The following is a 14,503-nucleotide window of genomic DNA, read 5'->3' on the forward strand; positions in this document are numbered from 1 at the left end:
ATCGGTATCACCAAGCTGGAGATAGGATGATTCAAACAATGAACATAACCCACTGCAAAATCAAGCTCCGCAGGGTCAGGTGGCCCTCGACATGAAAATGGCAGAGAGGCAGCCACCTTGGCACTCAATGCTGCAACAGCATGTACGGTTGGGAAGCCCTACACGTGGATCTCAATCCATCTGCATCCAGCCATGTGAGATCTAAGCCATCCATGATATGGCCCCCAACAATATAAGCCTGGGTAGAGAAAATAAAGATGGCACAATCATTAGATTGGCCGGGCGTGTCCATACAATGTGGACAGGATGCCAAAAACGGTTTTAGTAATTTCTTCTTTTTTTCAACCTGATCATTAGTCTGACATCAATTTCGGCATGGGACCCACCTGATGGATGCTTGCACAGGTGCCACATCTGTTTAGGCAAATAAAAAGAGTTTTTGACATAAACCAACCTCCCTTTCTGCTATACGACAAATGACTCCCTTTTTAGTATTGTCAAAAAATCCCTCCCCTTTACCCATCACAGTCACAAAACACCCTAGGGTTAACTTCCAATCATTAAAGAGACACTTTTGTCCTGATTTTGTAGGAGGAAATTTTCATTTTGCCCATCCAAACACACACACACACACAAAAAGGTCTTGGGCAAGATTATAATGTGGGCCCCACCACAGGCAAATGATTTAAAGACTGTCCAATGGCGGGTCATCATCCATGCATTTGATCTGAACCTCTCAAAACACGTAACCTTTTTTCTGTGTTCGTGTAGGGGCAAAATAGGAATTTCCAGTTTACAAAATCAGGAGCAAAAGTGCTATTTCATATAATCAACAGTGAAATTTAACTGTCAACGGTTTCTTTAACGGTCAAATCCAACCTAAATTAACCTTACGGTGTTTTATGAATGTATATGGAAAAGGACGGATATTTTTTAACGTCACAAAAAGGGAGGGGTATATGTCAAAAAACTCATAAATTTAAAATAAAATAAAATAAATAAAAGAAAGAAAGAAAGAAAGAAAAGGAAATCAATAAGCATGTGAGATTCTTCGAGCAGCAACTATCTATTCTACATATCCATGAATCTTTATACCGCTCAAATTGAGGGTCGTTCAAAAACAAGAATAAGAAGTACTCTTGTTAGTGAGTATAGCAACAATATTATACAACTTCTAAAGAAGCTGAAGTCTCCATTCAGCCCTCTAGAATTTCATCATCCCCAAAACGGGTGTTTGTGTGTGGGTGTTTCCTAAATTTCTTCCTAGTAATTCTCTCAAGAAGAGTGAGAAACCATCCATACCGAGATGGAGTTGCCAACATCTGCACGGGCCCCCCATGAGTGCCCTGCAGTCCCATTTTCACCCTTCTTCGTCATAGTCCTCATCTTCATCTATCCGTACATTGAGTTGTGCAAGCTGCATTGGGTCAATCGCCATTTTGTCCATGTCAGTGAGTGACCAACCTGGATACTCCTCGTGCTTGATCTCTGGCCCTGGAACAGAGGCAGCAGCTGCAGCCGAGGTGTCCTCATTCTCATTCAATTCTATGTTCAAATCGAAGTTCCGCACAATACCGTTCGTACTGGCAGCGACTATGTTTTCCTTCGAATCTTTAGCCTCTATGCCGTCATCTAGCCTCTCAAGATGTGAGTTTGGTTTTTCATTGTGATGGGGAGAAATGTCTGGATCATCCTCGCATTTATCATATTGGGCATTGTCTCTTTCAATTGGCGGCCGACCTCGCCCACGGCCTCTTCCTCGGCCCCTCCGCCCTCTGCCACTGCTGCTGTGGCCTGCTTCGTGCTGCAATGAAGTTAATGATGACACAAGGAAGAGAGATTGCTTCAATCATCCAAACAATTATCAAAATCAATGCTGAATCTTGGAAAAGAAAATAAGAATATTGTTATTATTATTATCATTATCCCGTTCTCAAGTTTTTTTTTTTTTTTTTTTTAAATACGATTATGCTAGAACTGTCAGAGTTTACTATTATACTTATGAAATGAACCTGACTCTGGAAATATGTCTACTAAATACACTAGTCAGGAAGCAACAGATGGGCAATTCATCTGGTGAATTAGATGGACGAAAGCAATTGGTTCAGAAAAATTTTCCAACGGTCTACATCCAACATGCACACGTGGCCTCTGTGATGAGATTTTGGGCCAGGGTCAACAATACAGTGGGGCCAACCTGATGCACGAGTCGGATGCCTCACACATGCCAGGCTGGCACATTTGGCCACATCGTAGTGATATGCAGAAAGATGAGGATGACACAGAAGAAAAATAGCAACCTCAATGCGTGTAGAAGCATTATCATGTGTGTGACAGAAATTATCAAAAAAGAAAATCTACTTAGGGTTAAGTGTCTGACAGAAATTATCAAAGAAGATTATTCATTTTCGACTAATTGGAAGCTTTTCATTTTCTAACTTGAATTTGAATTGCATAGCTTGTGATGACAAAAAGCAAAGGAAAATAACCATTCCTAAAAGCCCCTTGAATTGCTTTCATTTCTATTTTAGAAATCTCACAATATTTTAGCCATTTTATGAAAAATAACAAATAGAGATGTTTTCGTCACAAAAATAATGGAATGAACATTGTTATACTCAAATTTATTGAAAGGAGCACTTACGATTCTGCTCCTCTTGGACTCCTCATCGCTGTCATTGTCTTCATCACCAACAGCTTTCCTAAAGGGAGACAAAAACAATACCAATTAGCTGTAATATCACCAATAACTAATTACATGTGATTGTAACAAACACAAGATCATAGTCCAATATTTTGCCTTCCCAACCTTCTCCTGGTGACAGATCTATCCTCACCAGCAGCATCAGAGCCACCCAAGTCTGGAACTTTGCTCACAATTTCCCTTAGGAAATCAAATACATTAAATCGTTGCACGCACTGCTTCCTGAAATTTCAACAGACGACAATATTATCCAAAAGTATACATAATAAGTGCAAAGCTTGCTATGCAAATTTAAGTCCAACACACAATAGCATTGTTGCAAATAAAGAGTTCAGCCATCATGAACAGCACTCAAAATGCCCTTAACAGATAAGCATAACCACAACTAAGTACTGCTTTCTGCCATCCACATCTGTCTTTTAAAGCATGAGGTTTTCTAATCCCAAAGGCATGTATATAATTTGCCAAGTTTTCGAAGTTGTCCATTTGCTTCTAACATTGTGGCCCACCTGATTAGTTGACCAACCTGATTTTTGGGCAAGGGTAGCTGCACGTTTTGAACCCCAATCAGATGGACACAGCTTGGATCTCTCAACCAATGTGACCTAAATCACCAACGCCCTACATTTTCCATTCTGAACCACGATTCAAATTATGGGTCATTTGCAATCCGGATCATTATTTTTAGTGACACGAAATTATGGTTTTATACTCTTCCTGTTGATTTAGTTCAGTACACCAAGGGTTCCAAAGATTGGATATGCCTACGCTTCTAGATGCAGAAGGTTCTTGAGACATCCCACATCCAACATGAGGCCCTTCCAAAGATTGGATATGCCTAGGCTTCTAGATGCAGAAGATTCTTGAGACATCCGACATCCAACATGAGGCCCATCTGGTCAACAGTCTGGATTACCAAACCATAGGCCCCTTCCATACTAAATGGGTGCATCAGGCAACCATTCAGATCTTGATCATGGCTCATAGACTCATCACTTGGATGCAACTCAATGGGCTGTTGACTTTGGATAGGAGTCAGGGGAGACAACACGCATAGTCATGCTACCTTTTCCATAATTTCTTAAAAAGAAAAGCAAATGTGACTTTTATATTCTTACGAACTGCAACGGGTAGGCATGGAATTTCTCTCATTTTGAAACTTTTTAAGTTTTGTAATGATTCATCCATACTTCATTACGAAATACAATAGTCAAAGATGCACAACATAAGTTTACTAATCAAGTCATGATGCAATGCACTGAACTACATGTTCAAGAAACCTGCAGCAGATTTAAACTTCAACCATCAACCACCAAACCCAAGAAACCCGAGAAAACAAGAAAATAAGAGGAGAAGTTTTGAGCTCTCTATGAACCAGGCTGTTTATGACTGTGTAATTTTTGTATGCTTGGTTTTTGCTTGGATGTTTTGAGTGGTAAATTTTCTTTCCTTAAAAAGATCATCTCGCTTGTGCAGAAAAAAAAACCAACAACAACAACAAGAAAAGAAACAAAGAAAGAAACCTTTAATGATCCGATAGAGGACCAATTTTGTCTAATGGCCTGTTTGGGAGCTCGCAAAATAAAAGGAGAGAGTGTGTGACATAAAGTGACTTTCTTTCAAAGTTGTTTTCTAAGAAAGCATTTGGAGGGAAAAAAAAAAAAAAATAGGGGTGGGGGGTGTTTGCACTCGTATAATTTTTTTAAGACTACTTCTATGAAAAATCATTCTTTGAAAGAAAAACACTCCCAATCAGTGTTTTAAATATCGACGATATCGATATATCCCACGATATTTCTTGTATCCCACCTGTGCAATACCAAACACGCAAGTAGTGGGATATATCCCACATGTTCAATCCGGTGGGCATTTTTATTTTCGATCCTTTTTTTCTATAAATCATGTTAAATCAATGTCAAATTGTTACAAATCCCTGTTTTTTTATGTTTTGCATGAAAAATCATGGATTGGGAGCTTCGATTTTGAGATTTGGAGGAGAAGGACCAAGTTCAGAAAATTGGAAAAAAATAAAAATTTCTCAATTTCTGGCAAATCGGTTGCAATTTATATCCGAACATAAAATCAAACATGTATGTAACCTAATTTAGTGATTCTTCTTTTGCTTTTAAATGCATTGCTTGTTTTTCCACACGTCTTCTTACATTTATAAATTATATGAATAAACTTTGAATATGCTTGCATCAATTCAGTTAGACAACACATAGATTAGAACCATATACAAAAAAACATATTATGTGCACTTGTTTTTTGTAATGTTTTGATTTATAAGTGTGTATTGATGTCTTTTTTAACAATAGCTGAAATTTTATTAAAAAATTCAACCAATTTCCAATGTTTCCCCCATGTTTCCAACAACAACAATACATTATGCGATACAACCGATATATCCCATGCAATAACCGATACACATCCGTATCCCGAGGGTGTGATACGTAACACGATACCGATATTTCGAACACTGCTCCCAATCAAGGAAAAATGCCATTTTCTTGGAAAATATTTTCCACCCTAATACTCTTCACAAACAGACCCTTATGAGAGATTTGATATAAAACTTTCAAACTACTTGCATTTCTACAGTCTGCCACCAGAAAGAAATTATACATCAAACAAAGTGCTCACTTACAAATGTAAAGAGCTCATTGTCTTTGCTCCTCTTTGGAGAGTGATGTCATATGTCCGATCGCAGAGATCTTGCAGAAACAATTCCAATGCCTTAGCTGCAACAATAGAATCAAGTGAGTCAAAATATTGTATTGCTACCAATTAGACAATACAAGAACCCAAATACTAGTGGGAGTTAACTCCTATGATAATACATCAAAAAAAGAAAAATAAAATAAAAAATGAATGAATGAATGAAAGAATAAAGAACTAAATGGTAAAAGAAAATTCTCATTGCCAAGACAACTAAGCATATGGTCACTTACATACTAAAAGAGGCACCGCCATTGCAATCTTCCCAACATCATCATCTGCTTGCATAATCTTTTTAATCCGAGACTGCCAAAATGGATGTCCTAAATGTTAAAATATCCAATGGCTATTGCATGAATGCATAAATAGTAAATAGCAAGGAACACATATAGTTTAACAGATACATATTTCACAATTTTTTATGCCAGAAAATATTAATGGCCAAAGATGAGTAGTACATCATAGAGAGGGTCCATCAAAAACATTGATTGGAGCAACTTTAGTATAGAACAAAACCACTCTGACCTCCCTTGCATCCTATTATATCTGTCTCGGAAAATAACTAGAAATCAGTTGTGTCAATAATATGGATTCACAATTTGGGGAAATTTTGGAACAACTCTAGAAAAATAGTGGGAAAAATCTAACAATAAAACAAATAGAAAGATGAAAAAATAAGGATCATATAATATTAGTCATCTTCCCTCTTCTTCTTCTTCTTCTTCTTTTTGAAAAAAATCATCTTTCCTCTCCTTCCTCACTTTAGGAAAATTTAAAACCTAGTCATCTTCCTCCATCCCTCTCTCCTTATCTTGTCTCCATGGTCAAGCGCGATCAAGCATTATTGTTACTGACTTACTGTGTAAGTTATTAGAGTAGGCTTTGGACTCATATTTTGGGTATTATTGTTACTGACTTACTATGTAAGTTATTAGAGTGGGCTTTGGCCTCATATTTTGGGTTATTGCGAACCATATTAGGTGATTTTGAATAGCAATAGGGTTACTTTAGGTAAGGGATATGAATTATACATGACTCATACATACGATGTTTTAAATATTGATGATATCGGCCAATATATCCCAAGATATATCTTGCATACCACCTATGCGATACAAACGCACAGGTAGTGCCGATATATCCCATATGTTCAATCCAGTGAGCATTTTAAATTTTTGATGCCTTTTTTTTTTTTTTTTTGAAATTATGTTAAATCAGTGTCAAATGGTTACAAATCCATTGATTCTTCAAGTTTTGCATGAAAAATCTGGAGTTGGAACTTTGATTTTGATATCCATTGGTTCTTCCTCTTTTTTCTTTTTTTTTTTCTTGAAATTTTCCTTCAACTAATTGTCAATTGAGACTAATTTCAAAGTATTTAGGAGTATTCGATGAAAGGATCATCACATACAATCTAATTTCGAAATTTGAATGTAGGTGGTCCGATTTGCAGAAAATTCATTATTTCCTCAATTTCTCCCAAATCGCCTACAATGTTGCACTTCAAACATGAAATCAAGCATGTATGAGGGTTGATTTATAAATTTGTGAAGTCCTTGTCAATTTTTGAAAAATAAAAATCATTAAAAAAATTATTAATTTTTTTTTTTTCAAAATTTCCCTTCAACCATCTGTCAACCGAGACTAATTTCGAAGTATTTAGGAGTGTTTGATGAAATAATCATGACATACACTACAAACGTTTAAACGTTATGCATTCAATTTGAATATAGTTGCATTAGTTCAATCAGACAACGCATAGCTTACGACTTTATACAAAGGAAACCTATTATGTACACTTCTTTTTTGAGATATTATGATTTAAAAGTGTGTATTAAGGTATTTTTTTAACAATTCTTGAAGTTTCATTGAAAAATTCAACCATTTTCCCAATATCTCCACATTTCCCAAAAAGTGTGATAAATTCCAAGTATTAGCAATGTATCGCTAAGTAACACCAACGTATCAATTTCACTAATGTAATCGCCAATATTTTCAACTATGCGAATTCTAAATGGCGCTTGTATTGCCAATGCATCAATATCACTAATGTATCGTCAATATTTTCGACTATGTAAATTCTAGGTAATGCTTGTATCATAAGTGTATCAATGATAGTCCAATAATATCGCCAATGTATTGATAGCATCAAAATTTTGTTTATTTGGAAAATTTTTATTTCAATTTTTTTCATGGGCACATGGCTGTAATGTTCAATTTGTCATTGATAATATCTCGATATTATCGATATCGCAACATGCGAAATATTGAGACCGCAATCTTTCATTTCCTTTCCAATTGTTGATGATTTCTAAATACGCAAGTATGTACATTTTAACATCTCCTAAAGTTTCGCTGAAAATTCCACCGTTTTTCCCATGTTTCCCCACATTTCCAGTTATCAGTGATATTATCAACAACATCGATATTATTTTTGTATCCCTCGCCAATGAAAATTGTAGTAATACTGATACTTTGAAAACTGCCTAGGACAACGAAAAACCCTTACAGACACCTTCATGAGCCTAGGCGTGGGTTTTTTTTCTTTTTGGATGATGATAGGGTGTCCCCACCTCTTTAAGGGGAGACTATTCCCTGCGGATGCAGACAATCACCTGCCAACCATGTGAATCAGGTAATCCACGAAGAGGGGCTATGTGTCTGCTTTCAATTTATTGTCCCTCATAATATGGATGAATGCTATAGGTCTGCTTCTACGTGACTCTCTAATTTCCTCCATCCAATCTGCTAATCTCCACAAGCAGACCTCAATGGTCCCAACCAATCTAACCACATTCCTCAAGTCATTTTCAACCACAGTCGACCCAGTGTGCAGATGACTCGACTCCTTCAACCATGTCCAAAGAGCTCAAATCTCCAACTTATTGAAGTATTGGACCTACACTCACCAATCAGACCAGAAAAGATCCTAATAACAAAAAACTTCGTCATTTTGAGGACAAAAATTAAAAAGACAATGTGCTCTGCTACCATGGCACTAGGCCCCTTCTGTCCCCAAGGAAATTTTCTCAGGGATTAACATCCACATGAAGTCTTAAGGCACATACTCGATTCAAGAAGACATTAGAAGGTCACACCATCATGTCATGAGCACACTAAAACTACTAGAACAGAATAATTTAACAAAAGACAGTGTGCAACATTTACTTTCTAACCATATAAAAATAGCCAAATCAAGAGCCTTAATCTAATAAACTATATAAAAATTCCATCATTCGGTCAAGTCATTCTACTTGTTTCCTCATACCACATAAAAGAGCCCAGAAATTGATTTATCATGTCTATTCAAGAAAATGTCCTGGTAGGCATATTATAATGACAATGGCTCTGAAGCACTGTGTTATGTAATGCTTGCAAAACTAAAACAAGAGGCAGCAATTACTAGGTCTGCCGCACCTACCACCACCAGGTTGGAGTTCCCAAGTGCATAAGATACCAAGTGGATGGTTAAAATAATAGCTTAGTTATGGTAGTCAAGAGAATATGGACTGTTCAAATCATCAGACCATCTCAGCATGTGGGCATGTGGGTCCCATCAGGTGGAGATACATGCTGGATCCTGAGTCACAACAGAGACGAAACAAATTCCTGTCATATAATAGAAGGCCTTTATCGGACATTGAAATTTCAATGTCATAATAGATTATTTAACTGGTTTTTCTCCTCTTCCTTTTCATAACCTTTAAACAAAAATCATTAGATAAAGGCCTTTTCCATTCCAATTTATAAAATAAACAAAAAGGCATCCAATAGGAGTTCAAACCGAACACACCCGAATCCATCCAAAACTCAATATAAACTTCTAACAAGAAAATCAAAAATCTACAAACTGCAATACCCAAAATCAAGAAAACAGAACCCAAACAGTTAACTACTCAATAAAACAATCAACACCTTTTATCATATCCAAAACCCTAATCCCGTCCATTCCAAAAAAAAAAAAAAACAATCCAAACACCCAAACCAAACTAAAACCCACATCACAAACCACCAAAAGTAACAAAACCCCCTCCAAAAAACACACCAAAATTACCAAAATACCCTCAAACCCATCCCCAGCCAAAAAAGGGAGGGAAACCAAAATAATCACATCAAACAACTGCACTTCAATCAGTCAATCAAATCAAATCAAATCAAAACGAGAGAAAAAGTATAAAAAGAGAGAGAGGAGAGAAGAACGTACGGCCGGAAAACGGGTATCTAGCTTCTTCCTCATGGCGTCAGATTCCACCCATCAAAGCCTCAGAAAACGATCCGAAAACCAATCTAATCCCTTTTTCTATATCAGATGAGAAAACCCAATTCGTATCGAGAGAGTATTCCAACTACAAATCTCAAAAAAAAAAAAAAATCAAAATCAAAATCAAAATCAAAAGAAGTCTCTGTTTTCTCGAGGTTTGCTTGGCTGAGGCTTTCAAAACGCAAAAATTCGCGTCTCTGTCGAAAGAGCCGTTCTTTGTGCTTTTCTCATATTAGAATACTAATTCCAAACGCCCCTCTCTTCAAGCGCCATAAACAAACGCACTCGCACTTGTCGATGTAGCACGTGCTCTTTGTATCCAGAAGTTTCATAAGTCAGTTCCTCCAATCCGTGCATGATTACTCATCTGATTGACACATTCACCTTGAGTTGTCTTATGATGTTTCTAACCATCCATTTCTTCTCAAATCTCTGTCCGAGTGGATGGATCATAAGAATTTTTAGGATGACAAATATTCACCGTGAAAGTCACGTTATGAACGGTCCGGATCTCCATAAAAAATTCAATTATCGAATTTATTTGCGTTTGTATAAGGCGCTTGAAGTTGGAGATGAAGTGCCTGTCCCTCATCTTCGCCCGTACTTTTTGTTGGGCCCTCGAATTTAGCGGAGATTTTCATTCCTTGCGGTTTTAACTGGGGGAGGTTTATTTTCTTCTACACGCAGTACGCACGTGCCATATTGCCACGTGTATGATATCTGATAATTGATTAGGTGGGATGCGTCTTGGTGATGATGAGATTTGTAAAAATATGGATCGGTCCGCTCACACCTACCGAATGTGAGGAACAAATGGACGGTTTAGAACAACTCTCTAACGGTCCATATTAAATATGTACGTGCCAGCTTCCAGGAAATTAGTAAAGATGTATTTTGTATAATATTACCTTTTTGGATTGCGAACCACCTTATGAACGGTTCAGATCTTCTAAAAACACGTCATTTTTGCATGTATTCCGCGTGTAAGTGTGCCTGTGGGGTACTCGAAAGGGTGCGTGTTGGAATCGCAAGCCTTTTAAGTAGGGGAGGGAGATTCGGTTATCTTGTTATTGGACTGAGCTTTTGAGTCGTTGACAGAGATTGGACGGTTAGGATTGTCCAATCAGGGGAGTTGGAATGTAATACACTACGTCAGGGCCCATTATTTTTAACGGTTCGTGGACGCTGAAGGTAGGCCGCCCTGTGTGGTGATTGGTGCGGGATGATTTAGTGGGCCATCGAATGTATGGGTATACTACGCATATTCAGTGTATCCGTGACCATCGGGTCACAGCAATGTATTTGTTTTATATCCACACCGTCCATCCGTTTTGCCATTTCATTTTAGGGCATAATCCAAAAAATGAAGCAGATCCAAATTTCAGGTGGACCACACCACAGGAAACAATATTGATTGAATGCCTACCATTAAAAACTCCTTCGGGGATACGAAAGTTTTGCATGTTTTTCCTTCATCAGGTCTGTTGGACCTTATCAGTAGGTTGGATGGAAAATAAAAATTACAGTGGGCCCTAAGAAGTATTTTATGGTGGGCGTTCAATTATCATGTGATGTGGTCCATGTGGGATTTGAATCTGCTTTATTTTTTGCCCTAATACCCTAAAATGGGGTGCAAAAACGGATGAAGGGCGTGGATGTAAAACATATTCATCAAGGTTGGGCCCCACAGTCACGGATCCACCAAGGTGGGTGGTCCCACGGATGCACCCAACCTGAGACCACAGCCAATGAGGGTGTCAATGGGCCGGGCTCGGGCCTATCTTAAAATTTAAACTTGACCCGGCCCGATGGACCGGCCCAAAACAGTTCAAAATCCGGGCCGAGAACTACCCGGCCTGTTGACAGCCCTAATAGCTAAAGCGGGTATCCCCGGTGATCAGACTCTGTGGGGTCCACCATGATTTATGTGCTTTATCCACGCTGTCCATCTATTTTGCCAGTTCATTTTAGGGCATGATGCGAAATTATAAAGCATATCCAAATCTTCGATGGATCACACCACATAACACAGTGGGGACTAAATCTCTACCGTTGAAAGGTCCTTAGGAGCTACAGAAGTTTTGGATCAATCTGATATTTGTTTTTTCACTTCATCCAGGTCTGTGTGGCTTTAACAACAGGTTGGATGGAAAATAAACATCACAGTAGACCCTAGGAAGGTTTCAACGGTGGACCTAATTATCCCCACTGTTTCTTGCGGTGCACTCCTTGAGCTTTGAATATGCACTAATTTTAGGTTCATGGCCTAAAATGATCTGGAAATATTGATGGACGGCATGGATGAAATACAAGCATCACGGTGGGCCCCACAGAGCACGGTCAGCAGGGAAATTGGTGGTGTTGGGTCACAACCCAATCCGCTTCGGTAGATAGGTGTGGAGATGGGCCATATTTGAGTGGGCCACTACAAGGCCCAGGCCTGAGCCCGGTATGGATCTAGAACATCAAGACCAAGGCTCACCAAGAAAGGTTTTTGATTGGGCCCAAGCCAACCGAACATTGATCAAATCCCTATTTATCACAGTAAATCTTCTTAATCCACCCTATTATTAGGGCCCCACTGTCATGTAAAGTACACATCCAATCCGTCCATCATGTGTGTCCACTTATTTTGTCCGTGGATATGAGAAATAAGCCTGATGGAAGTCTCAGGTTAGCCACACCGTGTAAAAGCGTGCCCACAGACTCACGTGGGGCGGAGTGGACCACCGGAATTTTAGATTGGCCTGAATTTTTGTGGTGTCCATTCATCCTGGTGGTGTGCGCCTTCATTGAATGATTTGGATGGCTTATAATAAAAACATCATGGAACGTTTTAATGGTGGACGTCCCATCCCAACTATTCCATGTGGTGTGGCCCATCCAAGATTTAGACTGTACTGATTTTGGGAACCCACTAACAAAATAAGTCAGTTCACATAATGAACGGATGGGATATGGGATGGGACTGTTTACCACCGAAAACTTCCATGATGAAAGGAGTGGATGTCATACGCACATTATAGTGGGCCCCACAGAGCTTCCTGTTACATGGGGCTTGCGTCCATCCAATTACTCTTGTTTTACTTAATTTTGAGTGGTGGACAACCAAAAGTTAAACTGGTTGACGACCATCAACAAATGGCCCACCAAATAATCCATACATAAGCGTGTGGAGAAGGGTGCACTTTCATTGGACTACAAATGTGGGGTGGATAAACATAGGAGGAGCCCACCATGGATTCCCCAAAGATCCATTCATCGGATGATCATAGTCGTACTAATAGGGGCCTGGAAAATGGACCGTAAGACCTTATCTGTGAGTAAGTGTAATTATGCAATCAGTGTGGATCTTAGATACATGGTCATCGCTGATCATCAGTGGCCCACGCCTTATATACATGTAGGATATAATACCTGAATAAGTTAAAGTAATGTAGAACAGGTTGCGGACTCATTCATGACTAAGATGGACCGAAGAAAAGAAGTCAAGAAGAATCAAACACACCCAACATACTTTGAATGTATGTTGGATCGTTTGAATCGACACAACGAAATTCTTCTAGAAATTTCGAATTGCTTGTTGACTGATTTCTATCAGTTTAGACATGTTGAAATATTGTTACAGATTGATTGCTGGCTAATTTCTGCCAGTTTAGATAGGTCAACATATCTTATCAACAAGTCAAAATCCAGTTCGACATGCTGACAGATTAGGTGGATAGGTGGAAAATCACAGATTTTTTGTTCAAGTCTCTGGACATTTTTTGGCTATTTTGATGCAGAAAATTACGTGATTTTTTAAATCTGTTTTCTAATTTGATTAGAACTCTTTGGTTATGTTTTTAAAATTTATTTAGAATTATTTAAAGGTGTTAAACTTGTTTTTATGATGAGCTGTTTATTTTTAAAAAATAAAAATAAAAATTCTATTTATTCCCTCGGATTCAAGATTTTCTCATGTAGATTCAAGGAATTTATGGAAAACGAGGTCCACTTTGTCTTGCACAGTTCTTGGAGTAATATTGAAACCCAGGACTAGGCCTACCCATATGACATCAACATGATCCTAATCGTTCATTCATGGCCCACCTTGGATATCCCATACCCTTTAAATTCAACTCATGGAAAATCATATTAACCATTCAATTGGAGAAGTTGAATGTGGGAAAGCTTTTTCTTCTTACGGACTGTTTGGAGACAATGACGATGGGCTTTTGCCCATGCCAAGGGCCCTTGTGATTAACGGTCTAGATCATGTTGAGGTGATAAAATGCATATCTGCCTCTTACAACTGTTTCGTAACAGTCAAGTTCGTTGGGTAAGTGGGCTTAATTAGTTGGATTGAGCTTGGGCTTATGTTTCAAGCTAATCTACAATGATGGAAATGGTACTATGAGATCGACTTCATGGTAACTTCCCATGAGGTCCAGCGGTGTGGGCCCCACCATGATCTGTGTCAGACATCAACACCGTGTATTTGATGAGTCCACTTTAGATTATGTGATACCTAAAAATCAGCCATATACGGAACTCAGGTGAGCCATACAATCTAAAACCATGTGAAGACATGCCTAAATCATATAAAAACACTTGGTGGGGCCCATATGAGTTTTGGATGCGGCTGAAACTTAGCCTGACCCCTCATCCTAGTGAGACACAAACAATGGATGGGCTGGATTTGTAAAACACATCTTGGTGGGCCCAGTAAATGATCATGAAGGTTTTAATGGGTGGGTAACCCCTTTCAACTGTTGTATGTGGAGTGGTTCACCTAAGTCATGGATTGACCTGATTTATAAGCTCGTGGACCAAACATA

General features: G+C 38.5%; 1 protein-coding gene across 1 annotated transcript; it reads right to left on the bottom strand.

Moving 5' to 3' along the window:
* Positions 1-1,016: 1,016 nt before the first annotated feature.
* On the bottom strand, positions 1,017-9,820 carry LOC131250955 (uncharacterized). Its single transcript, XM_058251386.1, has 6 exons — positions 9,627-9,820; positions 5,656-5,728; positions 5,352-5,445; positions 2,810-2,926; positions 2,645-2,702; positions 1,017-1,804 (listed from the first exon to the last, which is right to left on the bottom strand). Exons 1-6 carry the CDS (start codon positions 9,657-9,659, stop codon positions 1,361-1,363), a joined length of 819 nt encoding a protein of 272 aa, XP_058107369.1. The 5' UTR covers positions 9,660-9,820; the 3' UTR covers positions 1,017-1,360.
* Positions 9,821-14,503: the final 4,683 nt, after the last annotated feature.

The sequence above is a fragment of the Magnolia sinica genome, chromosome 7, assembly GCF_029962835.1.
Source record: "Magnolia sinica isolate HGM2019 chromosome 7, MsV1, whole genome shotgun sequence".
Lineage (NCBI taxonomy): Eukaryota > Viridiplantae > Streptophyta > Magnoliopsida > Magnoliales > Magnoliaceae > Magnolia > Magnolia sinica.

Coding starts and splice junctions, on each gene's coding strand:
- LOC131250955 (XM_058251386.1), bottom strand. CDS start 9,659: ATGAGGAAGAAGCTAGATACCCGTTTTCCGGCC. Junction 5,446..5,655: donor GGCGGTGCCTCTTTTAGTAT/GTAAGTGACCAT, acceptor CTATTGTTGCAG/CTAAGGCATTGGAATTGTTT. Junction 1,805..2,644: donor AGTCCAAGAGGAGCAGAATC/GTAAGTGCTCCT, acceptor ACTTCATTGCAG/CACGAAGCAGGCCACAGCAG.